The following is a 24,592-nucleotide window of genomic DNA, read 5'->3' on the forward strand; positions in this document are numbered from 1 at the left end:
CGTATCATCGCGTCGCACCACCGCATATCCGGTGCGGCGAGCATCAAACCGGCCAGATATTTTTGTCGCAGCGTCGCACCACCGCATTGCAGCAGCCAATCACAGCGCGAGCATACGAGTGGCGTCACGATGCTAGGGGCGCCATCTCCCTGTTGCCGCTCCCATCACCCGTGTTTCAAGGCTCCAGGCGAGTCGATGGAGCGGTGCGAGCGTGGATTGCTGACATCGCCGACTGCGGCGGCGTGACAAACATCGAGTACGTTTGTTTCCCTGGTGACGTGATATTATTCCGCATTGAATAAAGTGATACTTGAAGTGTGCCTTTTCTGCTCGACAACGCCCGTTTTCAACCCGCTAAGGAGATCGGAGATAGTGAGCAGCTATGCAAGGTCATTTCGCAGGTAAACACAGCTACCGGCGTCTCTGCGCTGGCTCGCTTCGCTTCCACCTTTGCTCTTCACATCGATGGCATCGATAAAGTAATAATGTACGCTAACGCATTACATACGAGCGCAATGCTTGATAGTGTTGTCAAAAACAAGCGCTCGACGATGAGCTCGCGTGTGAACGGCGTAGGCGACGGCCGGCGCCCGCGATGCTAGGCCTACCTGTCGGAGTCGTGAATAATCAACTGTTGCCGCGGTTAGGACATTCTTGTCGTTCACGAATGCACTTTATTAATTATTTTGGGGGGAACAACACGTGGCTGTGTAATGTTGTTTGTTTTGAGCCTCATTACGAGGATACCAAGTCGTTCGACCCTGCATGCCGAGGCACCGCAGGGGGGTGGAGCCTGCCGCTGATGGCTTCTTCGCCCCCGTGTGTCCCAAAACGTCGCATGCGGCACGCCGCACCATGCGACGCCGAATCGCACGGAAAATCGCACGTCTGTCTCGCGCTTTATTCGGTAGAGCGTCGCGCTGCGGCCCGTCAAGTCCTCTTTCTTTTAAAGATAGAGAGAAGACTGCGGACGCCGCCGACGGCGGTGCATGGTTTGGGATCGCTTATAAAGTGTATTCACACTTAAAACTCCCAAGCATTTCCCCGAGGGTGAACATGGTTAAGTGCGAATGCACGGGGTGATGCTATGAGGGGGAGTAAAGTTAAGATCCGTTGGCGACGCTGATATCGGTGTCAGTAACGCGCCTTATATCCAGATGGTAGCGTTGCCTCCGGGACATCCATCGCACGACCCGCTCTCGACGGGAGACTGAGAGAGAAGGCGGGCGCGCGAGAGAGAGGGGTGCGCGCGCAGCTGCAGCGAGCGAGGAGAGCGGAGGAACGAGCGAAGGGAGAGGGGGACTATCAGCGTCGCGTCCGTAGCTTATTCGGTAGAGCGTCGCGCTGCGGCCCGCCAAGTCCTCTTTCTTTTAAAGATAGAGAGAAGACTGCGGACGCCGCCGACGGCGGTGGATGGTTTGGGGTCACTTATAAAGTGTATTCACACTTAAAAAAAGACTCCGGCACGTGGAATCGGACGTGGGACCTCCGCGTCGTCAATGCGAGGCCTTAACCACTAAGCCACCGTGAGGTACCTCCTAGAACGTTCAAACGACAAGCTATTCATATCTACCACTTACGGCTGTTAGCGGGCGTCTTAGGGGGGGGGGGGGGCGACTATCGTGTTTTCAGCATTATCAGCAATATGGCGCAGTCAGCACGTGGCGGCTCTCATCTCTCACGCGTACTTTGGCCCGCGTAGAGCATCAAGGGGTGTACTCTCGATCACGTGCCCTTATCTTGCAGTAAGGAGAATCGTACGTCTTGGCTAGCTTTTGAGTTTCGTCGGAACGATTCTGCATGTTGTAGTTACCGGGCGCACAAAGGTCACTGCAATCGTTGCACAGCCTGCGTTAGAGAAAAGGGCGCGATTTCAGACACAGCGAAGTAACAACTCAGGCGCTTATTCACGTTAATCTGTACCTGTGCGTACGTTTCCTGCGTCTTTTGGGCGTGAGAAACGCAGGGCACATTTCGATGTGCTTGCCATTCTGCGCGTGACCTTCCAATTCATTGCTATCGCGTTTATTGCTTCGCTTTTACGGCAAAACCGTATCTTTTTTTCTGGTGGGTGATACGCCCGAGAGAAATCACCCCACTGTATGTACGCTAACAAAACCCATAACAAACCCACTTGGCCTTAAATTGAAAATTTAAAATTTTAGATGCCTAATATCAAGTGATTATCTTATTAAGCTCAATATAAAAATACTCTAACGAGTCCACCACCGTAGGGTAGCAAGCTTGGCATGGTTAACTTCCCTGCCTTTTCTCCTGTTCTTTTTCATTTTCTAACGAGCTCCACATGCAGCTAAAAAAGAGCTTAGGTGGTTGTTATGTATTCACACTAAAAGATACCATGCGTATGCTGCCAGTCTTCGACTAGACCTTCAATACCGCTCTTAAACTTCTCGTCGAAACACTCCAAGCTTGTAAGTACTATATAGCCCCGCCTTGCTTTAACCCTCACCAAGTCGTGTGAGCAAAAAAATAAGTGACAGTTCTTACCCGCTGGTTACATACTTTTCAGTTTCATCATGGGTAAGAGCGCGAAAAAAAACGGCGATGACGAGAAGTGGACATGGCAAAGTGCTGCCGAATATTTTTTGAAAAAAATTGATAACATAAATAACGCACGATAAGCACACCTAGTGGCTTTTCCGGCATTTGCCGTTCGAGAAAAAATATACACTACGCACCCATTGTCAAGTGGACGCGAATATTGCGAAAATTAATACAAGTAAAAAAAAGCTAATTCAAAAACGCAACCGAAAACCCCGCAGGAGATCACAAATCATCCTTATGCACTTAAATCTAATGTTAAAACATCGTTACCCTATAAGGGAATAGATGGCTGGCTGACACATCGAGACCCCTTCTTATGAAAAAAAAAACGCTTGCATAATCTCGCTTAAGAATTTTTCTGGGTGCCTTAAGAGCACGTTTGTTTTATACAAAAGTGCGTGGCACTCACAATTGCAACAGTACATGGACAAATGCGAAGCCTTTCAAGGAACAGTGGTGTACCTGCATTTACACACGGCCATTGCAAATATGCTCAGAATAACCAACCACTATACATAGCCTTCATAGATTATGAGAAAGCGTTTGATTCATAAAAATATTAGCAGTCATGCACACACTCCGGAATCAGGGCTTCGATGAAGCTTATGGAAACATGTTGGAAGAAATCTACAGGGGGTAAACTGCGCCATAGTTCTCTGCAGGGAAAGCAACTAAATACAAATCAAGAAGGGTGTAAGGCAGGAGGATACAAGCTCGCCAATGCTATTTACGGCGTGCTTACAGTAGGTTTATGGAGGCCTAGAGTGGGAAGATTTAGGAATAAGAGTTATTATAGAGTACCTTAGTACCCTGCGCTTTGCTGATGACATTGCATTGCTGAGCAACTCAGGAGACGAGTTGCAATTCATGATTACTGAATTAGACAAGGAGAGCAGAAAAGTAGATCTTAAAATTCAGCTGCAGAAAACAAAAGTTGTGTACAACAACCTCGGGAGGAAATCGCACTTCGATATAGGTAACAGTGCACTTGAAGTTGTAAAAGACGACGTCTACTTAAAACAGGTAATAACTGCGGAGCCGATAGAACCACGAGATTGAACTAGAAGAATAAAAATGGAATGAAGCACATTTGGGAAGCACTCTCAAATCATGACTGGTAGGTTGCCACTATCCCCCAAGAGAAAGGTATATAACAGCTGCATATTGCCAGTACTTAGCTATGGAGTAGAAATATGGAGGCCTACAAAGAGGGTTTAGTCTAAACTGAGGACGACGCAGCAAGCAATGGGAAGGAAAATCATAGGTGTAACCTAAGGAGACAAGAAGGGAGCAGAGTGAATCAGTGAACAAACCGGGGTTAAGAATATCATAGTTGAGATCCAGAAGAAGAAATGGGCATGGGCCGGGCATGTAGCGCGTATGCACGATAACCGTTGGTCATTAAGGGCTACTGACTTGGTTCCCACAAAAGGCAAGTGGCTTAAGGGGATACAGAAGGTTAGGTGGGCAGATGAGATTAGGAAGTTTGCGGGTATAAGGTGGCAGCAGCAAGCACAGGACCGAGTTGACTGGCGGAACATAGGAGAGGCCTTTGTCCTGCAGTGGACGTTTTCAGAATGATGCTGATGTTGATGATGATGATGATGTGACCTATGTACTGACGACCGCGGGAAAATTGCATTGAATACACGGCGTTCTGGATGTAAGGAAGAAACATCAGAGCATGTTTCAAGCTTCATTGCTAATCGGTTCTTCTCTTTTTGCCTATTTAATACCTGCTATTTAATACCTATTTAATACCGGTTTTACTCGAAAGCCTGGCGTCCATTCTAATCTAAGATGCGACTTTCTTTATTCTGTAGAAAAAGAAATTCACATATGAGATGTAGACAGACGCCTATAACCTTCTTTTTCTTTCATTCGTGAGGGCTGCCCTTTGATTTCTCGCAGCAGCTTATCGCAGGTCCCAGAAATGAGAAAGTTCGGATAGCCTGCTGAACGTAGCCTCATCACCTGATCTTTGACGCTGTCAGGCATAAAATGAGGACAGCCCTTGTTGAGGATGGTCCCTATATTGGAAGTTGTGACACCTGTTTTAATCAATTAACGGTGTCCTGACAAGTAATCAAGAATAAACTTCTTTGGCCTCAGTTGAAAGGACCAAAAAACATTATCAGCTTTGAAGGAGATCATAATAGATAGGAACTGTGACTGTTACTTCTCTAGAACTCTCAAACTTTTATAACAGACCTTGTCAATGTTTCTTACACACCTTCACAATGAATGAATCACTGAAACTTATGCATAGTATTGAAAACTGAATACTCATTTACATAGCGAAAAATCTGCGAGGCTAATTCACCCCAGTTACTTTTAAGTTTGCGGCCAACGCAACTTACAAAGATGTCGCTTATGACGCCAGAACCTGCGTAAACTCCTGCCCTGTGGAACCACACGTCCCTGCCACTCAAAGAACGTGCATTTCAAGCAGAACTCCAGACGGTTTTATATTTTTGACCCAAGATGCAGTCATTGAAAATTTCAATAGTTGTGCACGTGACAACGAATAATATGGATATTTATAGTTGGTGCGAAATCAAGAAGTCTCCGTGGTTATTATTCACTAAAAGTTGCACTACGCATCTAGAGCTGGCGATCACCAGAGTTCTCCATATTAAGTGACGCGAGACGTGTCTGCTAATACTCTGAAGTAAACTTCTTTCTGACGCGATGATGCAGAAGGAGCAATCTTGTTTATGTGTCTTCACACCAACAAAGCCATGCTGAAGAAGTGGACACGGCACAGCACTGTGTGGCGTTGTGCATCTTCGTCTTTGTTCTTCGTACTGTTAGTCACGATGAATCTGCACCAACTCACTCAGTTTTCCACCTTACTTTTAGACAATCCTCGTGTTTCAGTGGTCCCTGTCACTGAACGTAAAGTGCGAACATTGCCAAACGCGATTGGAAGAAACGTGTTGTAGGTTATATTTATTAGGGGCGAAGCTCCTTAGGGCGTGGGCTGTGCGTCCCCTGTATGTAGCCACCTCTAGTTTAGTTCTTGCAGTGTTCACTAGATGGTGGTACCGTCCCCTGTATGTAGCCACCTCTAGTTTAGTTCTTGCAGTGTTCACTAGATGGCGGTACCGTCTCCTGTATGTAGCCACCTCTCGTTTAGTTCTTGTAGTGTTTACTAGACGGTGGTACTTGTAGCTGATGATGAAAAGATGCAAGATGTTATAAACTAGAAAGCGGTACTTGTAGTTGATGAAAGACGCGAGATCTTATAAAATAGGAATGATGTCACATATGGCGCGTGTCATTGGTTGAAGGCAAGCGTTCGATTTAGTGCGGCGACGTACGCTAGGGGGAGCGATGTAATAAAATCGAGTGGGCAAAATGTACAGAGGATTCATGGTTTACCAGGTTTACCTCCGGAGCTTCGCCCACTCATCATCATTCACTTCGTGGATATGGCGGCACTTTTTGCGCAGGCTAAAGGATGTAGATTTGGCATTAATATTGTTTTACGGCTGCCAACAAGCAAGGTAAGGTTTGTGCCACTGTGTAGAGAAAGAATGAGCAAGTAAAAAAACGAAAAATCCGACCGATAATTGTTTCGTAAAATGCACCAACAAAACTGCGACTTTTTTTACAGGCGTGGTGTATAAGGTTCCTTTTAGCTGCAGTGACTTCTACGTAGTACAGACGGGCCTTTGCATTAACCACAGATTCTGGGAGCACGAGTGATCACAAACCAGAAGGTCACTTTTTAATCTATGTATACATTGTCGAAATTGTAAGGGCGTAAGAGTGGAAGCTTGGGCTAGTTGGTGCGTAGTCATATTTGCAAGGTGTTTCAGCGCGCGAACAAAGGTGAAAAGGACAGGGTAGACAGAAAGAGCGCTCTTTCTGTCTACCCTGTCCTTTTTCCCTTTGTTCACGCGCTGAAACACCTTGCAAGTAAGGCCATGCCAAGGTTCGATGAATGCGCAGTGTTGTGCCGGCAGAGGAATCAAGGAACACATTCGATGGTTGAGGCATTGCATAACAATAACAATGGTAACATTGTTATTGAATAGGCAACAATACCAATGATTTGTTGCCTATTCTTTTCTCTATTTTTGCTGTCTTTACCAATTACTTGTTATAACATATATCTCAACCTTAGTCTGTATTTAATTTGAATTTTTTGACCTTTTTTTCGTTTTTGACGTTTATTGTTTGTAATATTGCTCATGTAACCCCCCCCCCCTATGTAATACCCTCTCACGAGGGCCTTTAGGGGTATTATGAATAAATAAATAAATAAATAGCACATGCGTGAGCCAACCATCAGTTCACTTGCATAAAGATGAAATCACACGCTTTCACAGTTATCCTTCGTGCAGACCCCCGCCCGTGCCACATAGATAGGTTCGCTAGTACTTCATGGACATACGCAGATAACTTTTCGTGCCTCCATTCTGTTCCGCCGTTGTGCATATCTTCAAGCGTTAGTCGGCGATTGTCTCTTGTGTCCATGTTTGCACGCTCTTTCTTTTATGAAATCCGCGAAGCATATTTTATTGGTTTCACTCAAATGTGCTAAACTGTTTTTTTAATCCTTGTTTGCTGGTACGTGGTCTTCTCGGTGTATACCAAATTCAGTGATGCAAATGTCTAACGAAATTACAGTTGACCACCATAGGCAAACGCAAAATGTCATGGTTTCACAGGTTTGGCGTGGAAGACTACATGGTCGAACCGTTCCTGGAGGGAATGAACTTGAACGAAGCGATGCAGAGAAACAGAATCTTCATGACAGACATCGCTATTGTCGAAGGCGTCCCACTAATGACAAAGGAAACGGTGAGTTCGTGCAGAGAATGCTTACTTTCATTAGTGACGCAGTAATTACGTTTTTTTCGTTTTATTTGTTGTGTAGAATGTTATGCACCATGCTTGTAAGTATAAATATAGCAAACTACAAAATAAATGAACTCCCTCACACAATTCTTTTTCTTACGTTTCTCGTTCTTCTGGTACGCTTCGTGACGCAAGGCTAGTGATTCCCGTCAGTGGCGTATAAACAGTACAAACACTTACCTCGTACATATACGTAAAATATCAGATGTGGATTGTGTCTCACACTACTTTGACATGCAGCCACCCATCCATTCTTTTTCGTTTCGCATGTAAGGGGTTGACTAATTTCACCTAATTTTGTGTGTTTCCAACTGTACAAGCGGCAGTGTGTAGCTGAGAAGTTCGAAACCCTGATAGGGTGAATACCTAGTGCTCGTGCTTTTAAGAATTAGGTGGAAAGGAGGAGATATCGCCTGTAGGATGGCGAAGATGAAGAGTAAGCCACTTTGTCATCTTAGAACGTGGAGTGGTGAAGGGCTCTTTGAGGGGGAGTGTATTGGTGTTCGCAGCTCAGGATGGGTTTCGGGGCTGCGATATAGGGCTCTACTAGCATTGCCGTTTCGTACCTTTAACACACAAACGAAAAGTGTTGAGGTAGACGCGTGCACATCAAAACGGTTCAGTTGGCTCATTCAAACTTCGATGAATTCGTTAATTCACACCGTAATATCCAAATACGAAATTATTTGTTTTAGGGATTTTTGAGGCGGCACCCTTGTCTTTTACGTAAAATAAGCTCTACACAAACCGAATATGTGTGCTGCTTGCACGCATCGTTAGCATTTGTGTGGCTTTATTCTGTTTATGAAAATGGTAGTGGATCGTCAACGTGACTTGTGCACGTGCACGCACACAACAATATTGCTTTTTGTTTCGCCTTTCAGCTGTGGGGATCCATGGCGCTCTTCTTCCTGAACAAGAGGAACGACCTGATGCCCATCGCCATACAGCTGAGGCAGCAGAAAGGCGTGGACAATCCGGTGCGTCTTAACGCTCACATGTGCGCTGTACATGTCAGTGACAGCTGCTTCATTTCGCCATCTAGGTGTTTCTGCCATCCGACCCACCGTTTACGTGGATTGCAGCCAAGATGTACTACAACAACTCGGACGCCAGCTACCATCAGTCTTGCTCACACCTAGGTAAGTAACATCGTCTACGCAATGAAGCAATAAAGTAGATATTTAGGGGCTTGATTTTTTTTCTTTGTTGGACCCAGTAATATTGCGATAGCAGTTATATGGACAGTCTCGGCTGGTTTCTGCCGTCGCCACCGCCATCATGCACCGTATATGTTACGCATAATATATTATTATTGCTATTATTATTATCATTTTCATTTCGTTTGAGTACATAGAAAACACGGAGACAGAGAAAATAGAGAGTGAACAGGTTTAAAACTGCCACCTATATGGGCACAACGCCTGTCTGGTCCTTCGGGAAGGGGAAGCATGGAGTAAATGGGGGTAGAAAGAAGGAGAGAGAAGACGAAAGTAGAAATATAAAGAAAAAAACATGCGGGAAAAAGTTGGCCCCGTATCTGCATTTAATCTGCGAATGTCATCGAAAGACGATAGTCTTGCATGTGGAGAGAGTGAACAAAACATTTATTTGATAGTCTGCTCAAGAAAATCGGTGAATGGTATTTTGGAGACGCTGCGTTAGGGTGCCTCAAGCGTGTAGCGGAGGTGAACGAGCACATCAAGTCACGTCACACGTGAGACATGACCGCTATCTAGCAGTTTTTAGATGCGGAAGCATCTTATACTCGCGCCTTGTAGTGCGCCGTCCGCGCCGTCCGCACCGCTTCTCGAACATTCGACAGCTGACGCGCGCGCATGCGCCGTCGCGCCGTCGCCCACTCTTCCACCATCTGTGCATCCCTTCCTCCTCTACACACCGCGCGCGCTTCACTCCTCCACCATCTGTGCACCCTTCCTCCTCTACACACCGCGTTCGACATCTACAATTCTCCTGATTCTCCAGTGGACGCGCATGTGGCGTCGCGCTTCGAGAACATTCAACAGCTGACAGTGCATGCGCCGTCACGCTGTATATATACTCAAGGTCGGCGCTCGCTCGCTCAGTTGCCGCTCGTCGGTTGGTTTGTACGGCGCGTCGACGTCCAAGGTCGCGGTGAAATGAATTCCAACGAATCCACAAACACAATGATCGACGTCCCTTCGACCAGCGCCGCCCTTTCGCATACGTGTGTACGTGTTCACTCATTTAACACCCCCTCCTACAACCACGTTAACCAATTTAGCCATCGACCCAAGTAAGTCGCAATTTAACACCCCATTTCACAACCACGTTAACCAATTTAGCCATCGACCCAAGTAAGTCGCACTTTAACACCCCGTTAACCAATTATATGCTCCGCATCCTCTTCAGTGTTCCCCTGAGGGAAGCTGCGGGCAATTTTTTTTTTAAAAAACAAAGCACGTGGCTCTGAGACGGGTGTACGCGCCCGCCTCAGAGGTGATCAGGTGTAGAAAGCAAGGCGACGGGTAGGTGCCACCACCATCTCGTTTTAGCAAAGCTTCGAAAACACTCGCCTTTCCGTGCAAGCGTTCGATGGTCAGCGCAGCGTGATAAGCGCTGCGGTCCTTAAAATTACTCATGTATGCATTTTGTAGTAAAACGCACACATGCAGAATATATACGTGTTGTTATGGTGGCCCAGACACGCGCAAATAATTGCTTTTTAATCGACAATTGCACAAGTATGAACGCTGAATCTTGGGCAACATAGGTGGGCGCTGCAGATGGGGTCGGCCGTTTAAATGCCCGATGCTGTTAGGAGTGGACAAACAGACAAATAAACAGAGACAGACAGACAGACAGACAGACAGACAGACAGACAGACAGAAAGACAAAAATTCTTGCGTCGAAGGACCCCAAGAAAGACTATCGTCTTTAAAATAGTCACATGAGGAACGCCTATAAACGTGACGCCAAGTCCGTTTTCGTATCTGTTTATATAGAACTCAAGAAAGAAAAAGCCGCCTGCGCTTGGCACCCACCTCGTCGCTATGCGCCGACGCGCACTTATCTCCCACGCGTATACTTTGCCCCGCAAACGGGGGTAAGTGGGGGAGGGGTTAGGTTCTTGTGCACACGTGCTTATGCTTTGGTGGGGAGAATCGTGTGGTGATGCGAGAGGGAAGACAGGCTCAATAAATATACGGTACATGTTCCCTTCAGGTAGCACAGTCGGGCATACTTTTTCCATCCGCCGCTCGCGCCGCTATTTGGTGAGCGCTCTCACGTTGTGCAAAGTGTCGTCAAATGTTCAATTAATAAAACTGCAACGTTATCAGCCTAAGATTGCGGCGCCTGAGCGCGTTCGGAAAATAGTGTGTAGAAACTAGTGTTTGAAAAATAGTGAAATAGGTGCTCCTCTTCGGCGCGCCACCTATCCAGCGCTGGTTTCCCATTGTGAGCTGCTACAAATGTTTAAAAAATGTCAAAGGGCTGAAAACTACCCGTGAAGTTGCACTGTTTCCAATGCAAGCATTGCGAGGAGCAACGACGTGAAAAGTGGATTATAGCAATTCGTCGATACTTCCACAATCTTGTCACTTTGAAAAATTTTTGTCGTTCACATTATTACCAACTATTAAACGGGGATAAACTTGATGGCCGGACTTATATGATGGTTGGACTTGTTTATAGTTTATTATTTTTTTGTACCCCACTCTTCTCTGTAAAGCTATGTGCGATTGAGGGTAAAATAAATGAAATGAAATGAAAAAAAAAGAAGTGCGTTTTCAAGCTGAAGCTACAGCAAATAGAAAACCCCTCTACATTTCGAGATCCGGCACTGGTTTTCCGAGACAACCATATAAAATGAAACAATGGTGGAGCTTGCCAGCTTAATACACCACTGCTGAAATACCGTACCGTGAGCCCTGCAAGTTTTTTTTTTATTCAGCTGATGGCTGTACACTTCTCGTCACCGCTCGGTGTAAACATATTGACGCTGCGTGTTCGCGCTGAGCGTTTATTCGTACAGGTCTTGCAAGCAACATCCAGAGATAAGTTGCAGGCTGAAGCCTCGCGATGCTAGGATAGAAGACATAAGTTCGATTGCTGTATACGCTAGCTGCATTTACATGTAAGCGAAACGTGGTAACACTACATGTGCTTACACAGTTGCAAGAATGGCAGACAGAACGTTATGGGAATGCACATTTCAAGCGTACAATACATGGGGTGACGCTATATGTGAAGAGAAGTGGCGCTCGGTGTGTATGCGCCCTCTGTCTGTTGTCGTTGTCGGGCCTGACACCCAAAATAGATTTAGGTGCACGTTAAGGAGAAAACCCTCGGGTGGTATTGAGAACCTGCGAGAACATGAGGGATATAGTAACTATTTATAAGCCGTGTCTGAAAGAAGCAGCCAAACATGCGGTGGGCCCCAATATATTGAATAATTGTTCATTATAAGTCTATTTCACTGCTTTCACTCAATACCGGAGAGTTGTTCATGTCGCCACACTCAATGTCTGTTTGAAACAAACCTTTTTTATAATAAATATTTTAAAAATTGTCTATGTCAGTAGGATCCTGCTGTTCTATGCACACGGATTGTTCGAGTATAAAGATATTACTTGCGCGGTAAATACGAGTACATAATTTAACAGTTACCTGAAATTACTGAACACTTTAACTACTTCGTGGATATATTTTCAACGAAGACTCCAATAGAGGCTAATGTCTACATTACTCTTCAATTTTCATAGCGAAAGCTTAAGTGTCTCACTCTGCAATATTGGTAACCCCCCCCCCCCCCCCCCCGTCTTCTTCACCGCAGGTTTCACGCACCTGCTGATGGAAGGCGTCACCGTCTGCACTCATCGCAACCTGAGTCCTTCGCACCCTTTGTTCAAGCTCATGGCACCACACTTTCTTTTCCTGATTGCCATCAACTCGTGAGGGCCTTTTTTTGTAATCAAGTCGGCATTTCCGATTCATGCACATGAATGCATTCAACCATGGAATTGATGACTTTCTTTATGCCGTAACTTTCTCATATTCTCAGTAAGCCATGCCGCGAAACACGTGGCGTTGCTTGGTTATGCGTAGAACGCCAACTCATCCAGTAATTGGGCAATTCACAGTATATGGAGAAAAGTACAGCATGTAGCGTATTTTCTTCCTTGCCAGACATGCGCATACAAGGGTATTTACGGTAACTTGCCAATTACATTAATTGAAGTGTTGCTCAAAACTGGCTTTAAACTTTTGTAAAAGTATGCTTCGGATGTAACATGGACCATCTAACACTTTAATTTTTTTTATGAAGTGAATATTAGAAAACTTTTTTTAGCTAGTGGCTATGTGTATAGTCTTGACCCACAAAAAAGATTCTATAATTGTAATATCGCTCTGAAACTGGAAAAGAGGCAGAACACAACTTCACTGTTGAAACTGGTGATATAATTACTCCTAGAGTAGCCCAACAGTTATGTAGTCACCCGATCAGTAAAAAAAAAAAAAAATGACGCCTAGGCATATAGACGTATTAGGCATGAAAACCAAAATCTAAAACTCAAAACTGTTGCACTTCTGGCAGCTTCTCTTTGCGTCAGGAAGGTATTTTTTTTTCTGTGTGTGCTTTGAAAGGCGTCCTCCGGTGGCGCTGGCGGCACCGTCTTCGAATTCTTTTATCTTAGCCATGTCTTTAGCCAATGAGAAAAGAAAAAGAAAGAATTGGGTGTTACGCAATGCGATTGAAGCCCACTGTGTCGGCCCAACACGTCAGAGCGTGCGGCAGGTTTTAGTGCATCCCGTGACGTTCTGTCTTGAACCTCCTCAGTGAGCCGCTCGAACTACGCTGAAGGAGCGCCACGCTTCGACTCAAGCGTAGCGGGCATCAAAGACTCGACGCGTGTAATAGCTTGCGTGACGCAAACAGCCACGTGTTTGGCCTGCTGGTCTCAAAGGGAGGTGGCTTGCCAAGGCTGACTGCGTGACGTATTGCCCCCTTATATCGTCTAGGGCACAGCTGGTACACTCCAGCACAGCTCTTACCCCCGTATTCTTCAGAGTCCCTTCATTCAGTCCTTCACTTCAACTCCAGAATATCAATAGCAGATCTACCGATCGGCAAAATCGTTCACTGCATATAAGTGATAGCTGGCATCATTCCGTGAGAGCCGCTGAGTCATTTTCAGTAGAGCGGCAGAACTGTGCTCAGCTTGGTAAAGTATAAAAGAAGGAATTCAAGTCTTAAGTTGTTTCGAAATAGGGAGGGGGGCAACCACCCATTCTTGTCTTGAGCGGCGTTGCCATCATCGTGAGTGGCGTAACCGCTTGAAATGAAAAAAAAAATATTGAAAAATACAGAGCTTTGAATGGGCATGAACCCGTGTCATCTGCGTGGCAGTCAAGTATACTTCCAGCTCAGCTGGTGCTGAAACTTATTCGCGAAAGTGCCCTATACAGGCGTCATGTTGGGCAAGCAAGCATGTTACCCTGTGTAACATATTATTAATATCGGGGTTCTTACGCCCCAAAAAGTTATGTATGTGTATGAGAGACGCCGTAAAGGAGGGTTCCGGAAATTACCAACTGGTGTTCTTCAACGTGCTCCGACATTGTACAGTGCACGGGACTCTAGCATTTCGCTTCCATAGAAGTGCGTCCACTGCCACTGGGATCGAACCCACGACCTTCAGGTAAGCAGCCGAAAACCGTAACCGTTGTTCCGCTGAGGCGGACAGCTTATGTAATATAGCTTGGCAGATGAGTAAAGTAGCAACTAGTCAATACAGAATACAAATTCCGCAATTATTTTGTGGTGTCATGCTTCCCACCCACTGGAAAATGCTCAGCCGTAATTCTTCATCGTTATCAGCCACCTGGCGTAGTGGTTGCTGTCCTACTCCACAAAAATTATGATTTATGTCGAAGTGGATAAAAGCCAAAACTTCGAATGAAGTTGGCTTTGCCCCAAAACGAAGTGGCACTCAGAATTTGCATTAAGCAGTACTGTAATCGTAGGCAATTTTTTTATTACGACCATGGCTTTAACTACACTGTAACTTTGAATAACATGGAGCCTTACCCTAAAGCTATAATACCCTCGCCTTGAGCATGTCGTGTGTGCTGTATAAAACGGTAAAAGGTACCAGTCACTCAAAACAAGTGCAGGGGGCATAGAAAGTGGCGCTCATCCTTTCCCGTCTTCATGTTTGAAGCTTTGCTCCACAAATAACATGCTAAGAAAACTGACGCACCAACTCACCCAGGCAAAAGTTCTTCTGGAAGCAGGTCTTTCGCCGAATTCTGTGTTTAAATGTCGAAAATAAGCACCATCAGATAATGAAAATTTTGTGGTGAAGGGAATGCTTAAAGATTTCTTGTTGAAACTTAAATCTCACAGGCTTTTGTATGGCGTCATTGTCGGTTTTTGTTCGGGGAGGGTGGGGGGATGAAAAAAAATTGTGTGATTACGCATCCGAATTTTTTGTCTTTTTCAGTTTTTCGTGAAATGAACGTAGGACAGTTGATAATTTTATTCAGCAAAGCTTCATGATTGACAGCGCTTGAGCTTCCGATGGAGGCGGAAATGTTGTAGGCCCGTGTGCTCATATTTGGGTGCACGTTAAAGAACCACAGGTGGCCGAAATTTACGGAGCCCTTCGTACGGCGTCACTCATAATCATATGGTGGTTTTGGGAGGTTAAACCCCACATATCAATCAATCAACAGCGCTTGAGCGCGCAATTCTTCTTACTATTATAAGGGTATAAAAATATATGATCTCCCTGAAGGGAACGCTGATAAGATGTGAAGCAGCAGCGGTGCACACGGCGTTGACCCGGTTGAAGCGGGCGTCGAAGCGGGTGCTGGAAGAACGGTTAAGCGAAACTTGGTGTAGCGTTTATTCGAGTAGACGTTTGTTTAAAACGCAGACACAAGGGGGCGGGGAGCATTGAAGACGCTTGCGTTCAGCTTTCTTGGCTCGTGTCTCGTTGGTGTCACCCGTGTGCTGTCTGTATTTCCGAACGTGATCGGTGTTCTTGACTCGCACCTCATCGGTGTCACTGGTCTTCCATGGCCGACGCTTGCGTTCAGCTTCCCTGGCTCGAACCTCGTCGCTGTTGACGTTGCCATTCGCGAACACGATCGGCTTGGCTAACCCTCACGACGCCGGCGATAGCAGTGAAAGGTACGCCAACACTAGCAGGAAGCATGCCGTGATGGCGTCCCGCCAGTCAGTGCGATCGCGCGGCAAGCAGCGGCGCGATGTCCGCATTAGACAGTTATAGTTTAGCGTTAGCGTGATAGCATAAGTTAAGGGAATGGTGTTACCGTGCAGCAAACGTTCGTTGTGGGCAGTGTCTTATAGTTTAGCGAAATAGCGCTTACGTGGTTTACCTGCCCCAGATGGGACGGTGGCGCCACCTATAAGAGGGTTATAAGTTAAACAGTAAAAATGAAAATAAAACGAGATTGTTTGCCTATGCCACTGCGTGAAGCATTGTTAGAGGTTTATTTTTGTGATAATAAAAGTAAATAAATATGAACCAGGCACCAAACGCGAAAACATCTACGTTTCCGATTTCTTTACATTGATATTGTAGTTAGGCCTAGGTGCGTTCGAAATGGGAAGCTATCTCAAAAACTACGCCAACTTATCCGTAATACTCGGTCATCGAAGCTAACTGAAGGCATGCGAAGCCACTTTGAAGAGTCGTTTGCGGCGGACAAGGTGAATCTTTCAACAACTACGCCAAAATCACTTCGAAGCGGGCGTCCGAGAGCGCCGCCATGTTTACGTACACTACGTACACTTACGCTACCACGGTAACCTTAAATTTGAAAAATACCGCGCGTACGGGAAGCGGTACGGGTGACGTACGTAGCTGCGCATGCGCACTTCGATTCCTGTATCATGGTACACCTGGTAACTCTGTAAACCCAGTATACTATAACTCTCTATTGTTGACTCGAGGCGTGCGCAGCGCACGCACCCACCGGCTAAGGACTTCTTAACGACAGATGGAGAAAGGTGGCATGGGCTCGAACATTGCGAGCGGTGGAGGGGTGAAGCGAGAGAGAGCTGAGACGCAGCGAGCGTGCGGCAGCGAAGGAGAGAGATGCCACCGCACACTTCTAGGATGACGGGAGCTTCTTGGCACTGCTACGACACCTGCGGCGAGGGGAATGGTGCGGACGGAGGGACAGCGTGACATAGGCTAATCAAAGAGCTGCTTTGCATCTAAAAGGCAATGGTTCAGCCCGCAGATTTCTTAGAAAGGTTATCTGCATTACAGTGATCCAAGGAAGGTTCGATAATTTGGTGGGGCGAAATAATTTTTTTAAGCGAATGTGTGTCATTCCTCCAACAGTCTATCACAACGCCACAAAAGCGCTCAAGATTACTAAAAAGAAGAAGATGACGTTCTGCTTGAAATATACTACATACACGATGCGCGCCACCGGGATTATTTCAGGCAATCTGGATTTTTCAGGTGAACCCAAATCTAAGAACACAATTTTGTCTCTATAAATTTTGCCTAATGTTAAATTTGCGCATGGCAAGACAAGTTTGATAACCTCCTTGTCATTCCATTTGTCTTTTCTTTTTAAGAGACAATGTAAGTGTCGAAGTATCAGAATTTATTAGACAGGAATGAAGTGAGACTCAGACCATACAATCAAACTTTATCTCAAGCACATTTAAAGCTCGTCACATAACCGATAAGCAACAGCACCACAATTGGACACCTGACAACAGTGCAAAATTTCGCTTATCCCTGAGCCGCTAAAACGCTTCCTGTGTAAACAATATTTAATGCTCCTCGTGTTTGAAAAGATGCAAACTGCGCTTTACCATGTGCTTCAGCTAATTAGTGTCACCTACACCTCCGTTATCCTGGTAAACGGAGGTAACGGCGGCAATATACAGTGCTCGACCTGATCATATTGCAGTACATATGCAGCCGAGCTGCTAGACGTTCTTTTAAATATATCCTAAGGCATGCACCAGAAATACTAGAGCAGCAAGCTCAAACACACCATTGAAACACCACCGGGACAATTGAACAAGCATTACCGGAAGTGCTCTGGGGTAGGCCGTTCGGCGCGATCCAGTTTTTTTACAAACACCGAAACCGTCTACTGTGCGTTTACATGTTTCAAAGGTGGAACATAAAGGTATGTCAGTGGAAAACAAGCCCTGAAAGTCATCCGCTGTAAACTCTGCCCGTCGCTGGCAACCATCGTTTTGCCATGGTGCGTGTGACGTCATGTGCCGCAAGAAGTGAAGCCGTCTTTTTCTACCAAAGTATCAGCCACTGCATATCATTAAATTTTAGTGCCAAGCTAAAGACAGCTTAAATATCTACTTTACGCGCTCCTGACTACGGAACAATATCGTTTGCCGGAATGCAAACGCTAGCACAGCTATAGTTGCTTTTTACGTCACCGCCCACGAGTGTACCAGTGTTGTCCGACTGTCAGGCCACTCGCGTGTTTATGAACCTATTCAGTTATGAATTCGGCGATTGACCAAATTCATAACATTTTCGCCAGCTTGTTTACGAGTGCACAAGGATCAACTCACATGATAATAGAAAATTAGTGTCATTGCTGTCTTCAAGAGAGTCAAATTGCTTGCTCTGTTGCAGTCGTGGTATCAGTAAACTGGTAAGCCCGGGAGGCTGGGTGGACAAGACGTTGGCCGTCGGAGTCAAGGGGATGTTCGAGATCATTCGCCGAGGGTGAGTACCACTGTTCTTACTTACCATATTTGTTGCATTTCCACCGGCCTAGTGCGGTGTTGGTGGATGCGCTCGGCTCAAGTAGGGTGCTAGCAACGAATAGAAAAAATTATAGCTGAAGCTAAGCCATACGGTGGCATTCATCTAATCGCCACTTGCGTTTACTGCCATTGCTTTTCTTGCACGAATACACGAGGGGAAAATGTGTCCACAATTGTGAACAGGCCGGACGCACACCTCTTGAAGATCTTCTACTGCTCATACTCAACTTTCACGAATTAAAATAAATAAGTAAGCTAAGGCTGGGTACATGCTGAGTTAGCTGCTTGTGTAGCCTTGGTACCCGACGAATAAATAAATAGAACAACATGAGAACTACACAATGATATGGTATGCAAGTTAACGTTTGAGATGCTCATTTTCTCTGCCTTCTGCTAACTCTCATGTAGCTGTATTCTTCATGTTTCTTTTGAAGAATGCGATGACAGTGCTAATTGCGCGAAACTTCGTCACGATGCGAAAACTGTCACACATTGGTACAATTTAGCAAAAATTTCAAATTGTGTACCAACTATGCCTTAAAACACTATTTTTGTGGTCTTTCGGAGAAAAGGAGGGTGGTGGGCAGTTGAAAGAAAGTGGAGGGCAGTCGTTAGTGAAATGATGCAGTACCTCAATACACCAGTCCCAGAAGTTGTCACCGCTTCTCGCCTGCCAAACTCAAAGTGATAGCGAGAAAGTGTGAGAGATACATGTACAAGGCCCGTTTCTAGAGAACTATGTATGATCGCCGTTGGTGCATTAGATTGTCGGTCAAAGCGTCGTCATTCGAGAAGAGAAACGGCGACGTGTACGTTCACCTGTAGTATACAATAATATGCCTCTGCTATGGGGGCAGCTTTAGCTTTTTGTTTTTTTGGCAGTGAAGGGAAAGGTACGAGGGCAGAGCTTACACACATACTACTTACATAAGCTTACACACATAAGTACTACTGTACTTATTGCGTTCCAGACGGTTGCAAAAAATGAAGGCTCAGCACGATGAGTGTTTCACATCGATGCAGAAGCCGCTTGGCGCTCTAAGTGCACCTAAATGGCACGGCTTTCTCACGTGTTGGCAGCTGCGAGCTAATAAATTACAGAATATATTGCTGTTTTGAGCTGCATTCTTTGTCAAAAAGCTGCATGCAAAAAAATGAAGGCAATATCTTCCGTAGAAAATAACGGCACAATTGTTGGACTGCATTGATCACAGCAAATTTGGCTCTGCAGCCTTCACTATATTGGCAAGCAAAGTTGTCCACGAAGGAATGAATCAATAAAATATTCATCTCAGAAAATGTAGATCAAGAGAGGACTGGGCGGGTCTCTACTCCGAAACTCCGTTGGATTGTGCTGCAATTCACGCCCGCTCCACAAGTCTGCACTGGTCCTTGATAGCTGGGCTTGAAAAAGCCTTCTTCCATCTCTCCAACGGTGGCTGCGTAATTTGGATGATACTTTTCTTAGAGTGGCAGGCCCAAACCTTGTCAAACAGGTCAGCGTGGTTGCCACAGAATTCACACAATGCACTAAATTGTTCTTGGCCCCACCGCAGTGGTCCAGTGGCCAAGGTACCCGACTGCTGACCTGCAGGTCGTGGGTTCGAATCCCGGCAGCGGCGGCTGCATTTCCGATGGAGGCGGAAATGTTGTAGGCCCGTGTGCTCAGATTTGGGGCACGTTAAAGAACCCCGAAGGTCGAAATTTCCGGAGCCCTCCACTACGGCGTCTCTCATAATCATATGGTGGTTTGGGGACGTTAAACCCCACATATCAAACTAAATTATTCTTTGTCTATTTTGTCAATTGTGTCCGGTCTGCTGTATGACATGGTTTGGAGCCTGTGCAGACTGGTCTCCACGGTTTTAGTAAGCCTACTAGCTCGATGAGGCAAAGTTTCTCTTGCTCGGTGATATGAGAGAGGGAGAGAGAGAGTGAGAGGTTATTATAAGGCAGAGAGGCCGTCCTGAGCTAGTTCTCTCTTGCCTGCCACACTACACAAAGGATAAGGAAAGGGGGAAAGAAAGAGGGATGAAGGATGATGGGGACAGAAAGAGGTGGTGTGTGTGTACAGTAGCCACTTAGCATAGCACGTTACAGATTAATATCTAGTGCGGTGCTTTTGATTAAGTCTAAAACAGCCCTTGTAGCAATTTCTGACACTGTTTGGTCTCTGCTGACAAGCTGTAGCTTTCACTGAGAGGCGTTCATCGGATGCTTGCCGACGTTGAAGTTAGCATTTTTTTTCACTTCACGTATAATGGGCATTCGCAAAATGTATGAGCTGAAGTTTCGCGCACTTGGCAGCGCTCACAGTTCGGGCTGTCCGCACGGTCGATTAAGTAGGCGTAGTGACGAGTGAAGGCGACGCCCAGGCGAGTCCGGTGCAGCACACTAGCATGCCTTCGGAAGTTAGCCGGAAGACGAAAAGTCATATTCGGGTCTGCTTCCCGCAGACGCTTGTTCCTATGATCTGGTACCGAGCAATAAGTGGCAGTGGCGCATGAGTGATCTCAACAAAGTGTTGACGTCACTTTGCGAATACGATACTTTGACGAACATGGTGCGTTGTATATTGCCGCTCTTGCTTCGCTATCGGCTACTTCGTTGCCAACCAGGCCACAGTGTCCAGGAACCCATTGGAGTATAATCAAGTAACCACTTCTGTGTTAAGTCGAACGCTTAGAAGATTATTAACCCTAACGCGTAAAATTGGCCTCTTTTTGAGCAAGGATGGATGGCTTGAAGCACTCATTTTGCATCGGAGAGAATCGTCCATTTGTGCGGTGCTTGGCCGTTCCCAATTTGTATAGCTTCTTATAAGCAACAAGTTCCGCAACTGTCGAAGATGATCTTTGATCCAATTTGTACTGCCGGGAAATATCGAGTGGAGGAATCACCAAAGCCACAGCAGAGGCGGACGAAGTTAAGAATGCAGCGGTGTAGATGAGCACAGAGTCACTGTATCCGTCAGCCAAATGTGCCAAGGTGAGTTGCTTGAGGGAAACATAAAAAACATATGACCTAATCGAAGTTCCACCTGTATGAAGGCACACCAGTGGTTTATTCAATGTCCATTGAGGCCCTCCGGAGGTTACGGCAGGCGCAAAGTCTGAAGGGATCATATATGTCTATGCGTATCTAGGCATCATGAATAGGTACAGCCTGGTAGGTCCGCTTGTAGCGAAGACAACGGGGACTGTGCATGTCGGTTCGGCAGATGGAGGTGCACCCGAAAAGACTCACAGGAGTGTAAACCTGTATAGGGTAGGTGCGAGAGGTTGACGTCCACCGTGGTAGGCCTAGATATGTTTCCAGTGCTCGCGCCTGAAGGCTCTCCAAAGTACGAAGGCACGAGCACGCATGCTGCAAAGTACAGGTGAGCTGTACCGTATATAGCCCGCAAACAATGCCTTGTACGACTGCAGGACACTTCTCTGAAGGGCTCAATCTAATTCTTGCTATAACACGAGCAACATACACAAAACTGATTAGTGTATTCCACAGCACAGTCACATGCTTCAACCAGGGCAGGTTGTGGTCAATGGCGACCCCTAAATAGCTGTAATGCTTGATCGTGGGGATCACTACTCCATTAGCGAAAATTGGGTACCACGCCAATGATTTCTTAGTCAACGCTAATGCAGCACAATTTCCTATTGAAATTTCTAGTCCCTGACGACGCAAGTACTGTGATGTTACTGATGTGCCTTGTTGTAGCCTTGCTCGCAGTTGTGGCCGCGTTGCTCCCGATGTCTGTATGCATATGCAGTCTGCATACGCACTAATTCTGGCAACGTCGGGGAGCTCAACTTCAAGGCCAATGAATATTATGTTGAAAAGCATGGGACTCAGGACGGTGCCTTGCGGAACTTTACGGCTTACGAGGTGCCTGGCTGTTTCACCTCCCGATGTCAACATAAAAATAGTATGTCATCTGAGATAGCTCACTATCCATGCGTGGAGTCAGCCACCTACGCCGACGTGTTCAAGTGCACCAAGAACGGCATCGTGAAGAACGCTTTCGTAGGCGCCCTTTATACTCAAGAAAATAGCCTCTACCGATCTCCGACGTTGTCTTCCCTTTTCAGCGAAAAAAAAACTAGGTCTACATCGCCGTTTATAGATGATCGACCCTTGCGGAAGCCATTCATAAACTCTGGTAAGCCGACATTATTCTCCAGCAGCCACTCCAATCTTGTCCGCCCCATGCGTTCCATCACCTTGCCGATGCAACTGGCTAGGACAAGGGTTCTATAGAAACACAACTCGTGTGAACACTTGCCTGGCCTAAGTAAGGCCACTATGCGGCTGCAGTTCCAACTCTCTGGGACTGTCGCCGTTTCCCACTTAGAGTTATAGAACGACAAGAGGGCTTGCCGCGCTTCTTGGTGGAGGTGACATAGAGCTGAATAGGCAATTCCATCAGGCCCTGGTGCGGACGAGCGTAGGGACGCAGAAATCACCGCGTCGAGTTCGTGCATTGTGAACGATAAGTTCTGGCGATCGTCACAAGAAGGCGGTGTGGCTAAACACGAAGGTGACACCGGTGAGGATGACATACCTACGAGTAAGTGGCAGTAATTATCTGCAATTTCTACTTCAGTTCGACCTTACGTTTGAGCCAAAGCTCGAAAAGGGAACAACTGTTGCGTAGGCGTCTGAAGGCTCCGGAAAATATGCCATTTTGGAGAATAGGGGTTTGCTGGGATCAAGAGAACCACAAAAAATCCTTCATCGTTACCTGTCGAGCTTATCGAGGTGTCGCAGTACATGTCGTTGTGCTTGGCGACATGTAGATAGGTCATATAGCAATTTCGTCCTCCTGTATTTCCTCTCTGTCCGGCGACGGATTCCATGAAGATAATCACATTGTGCCTCAAGCTGTGATCTTGATAGTGATACATTCACAAGTCTTGTATTTGTTGTTAAGGCTGATGCTCTAACGCTATATGCTATAACGCTAGGTGGAAGGTTTCCCGTGCCGGGGGGTAACATCCTCCATGTAGCTTGTTCAGAGAAAATCAGGAAATCTGACAGGTTAGGAAAAAACGAAAGCTGTCCTAAGCAGAAGTATGCCCGAACGCATTTCTTCTTCGACGTCCGCGATATAGCTGCAGTTTATCAGTGTATGTTGTAGCTGCAGCATTGGTGGTTTAATGCCGTGGTCTGAGGAGTCGGTAGTCAGAGCCGGGGGGATGAATGCTCGGGAGAATTCTGTGCTAACTTGTTTTCGGCTAACCCCTGGTGACCTGGCATCCAGAGGACCTGTTATTTCGTGGCTCGTGTTCGTGCCTGCCACAGGATGGCGTGAACTGGAGGTGAAATGCGGCCTGCGAGTAAACCACGCAGTGCTTCAGGAACGTGACATTCACAGCTCACAGTTTGAGTCGGGAGCTCGTGAAAGCGTTCCGCTTGCCGTTGGCCTCTCTCTCACGGACGTGTGAAATAAAAGGCGCGCATATAAAAGCTTCGGGTATGCGTGAGTGGTCAGATGGACGCACGGACGGACGGACGGATGGATGGATGAACATACAGACAGACAGACAGACAGACAGACAGACAGACAGACAGACAGACAGACAGACAGACAGACAGACAGACAGACAGACAGACAGACAGACAGACAGACAGATGGAAGAATGAACGGCACACCATCATTCACTCCACGGATATGCTGTGAATTTTAGTTTTTCTTGGTTCCCTGCTGGTACATATTTGACCAACGTCACTTCCGTGACAAGGATGAGGTCAATGAAGTTTTGGTGGACCTTGGCAGAAAAGACTTTTTTGTTGAAACGGCCCTGTGGGGTTGTGCGAATTGTATGTGGTCTGTCCAGTTCCCTTCTGGTGTGCCTTTCATTTTTGAAGTTGGGGCTGAAGTTGCGTGGGACCACCTCTAAGAGATAGAACAAATCATGCTATGACTTGTTAAGCCCACAGAGATGTAATTAATGACGTAAGCGTTACGGTGGTTCAGATCTCCATAAATTAAACGAGAAATCATTCGAAGCTGTGAACAACTATGCATTTTTTTACGAACAGTCTAGAAGTCTGGAGGCTCGACCAACATGGAAACCCGGAGAAAGACATTGAATCGAGAGGGGTGAGTGTGACGTTCTTTGCTTTTGACCAAAATATTATTATTATTATTATTATTATTATTATTATTGTTGTTGTTGTTGTTGTTGTTGTTGTTGTTGTTGTTGTTGTTAGCATTAGTATAGTAATTATTGTATTACTATTATCAGTACTGTTTTTGTTGTTGTTGTTATTTGACAGGTGTGCTTAAACACGCATGTACCCGGACGGAATACTGATAGCACACTGACCACTTAGAGTGTAAAAAAGCCAGCCTACGTTTTCGCGAGAAGGGAG

General features: G+C 46.1%; 1 protein-coding gene across 3 annotated transcripts in view; it reads left to right on the forward strand.

Moving 5' to 3' along the window:
• Window positions 1-24,592, forward strand: part of LOC119178021 (allene oxide synthase-lipoxygenase protein) — a 101,359-nt gene that overhangs the window by 64,815 nt on the left and 11,952 nt on the right. For all 3 annotated transcript variants that reach the window (XM_037429193.2, XM_075882257.1, XM_075882256.1), the window contains exons 7-12: window positions 7,245-7,377; window positions 8,319-8,414; window positions 8,480-8,576; window positions 12,254-12,371; window positions 18,081-18,173; window positions 24,260-24,320. In XM_037429193.2, coding sequence (XP_037285090.2) covers window positions 7,245-7,377; window positions 8,319-8,414; window positions 8,480-8,576; window positions 12,254-12,371; window positions 18,081-18,173; window positions 24,260-24,320 — 598 coding nt within the window. The remainder of the gene's footprint in view (window positions 1-7,244; window positions 7,378-8,318; window positions 8,415-8,479; window positions 8,577-12,253; window positions 12,372-18,080; window positions 18,174-24,259; window positions 24,321-24,592) is intronic.

The sequence above is a fragment of the Rhipicephalus microplus genome, chromosome 2 (assembly GCF_043290135.1).
Source record: "Rhipicephalus microplus isolate Deutch F79 chromosome 2, USDA_Rmic, whole genome shotgun sequence".
Classification (NCBI taxonomy): Eukaryota; Metazoa; Arthropoda; class Arachnida; order Ixodida; family Ixodidae; genus Rhipicephalus; species Rhipicephalus microplus.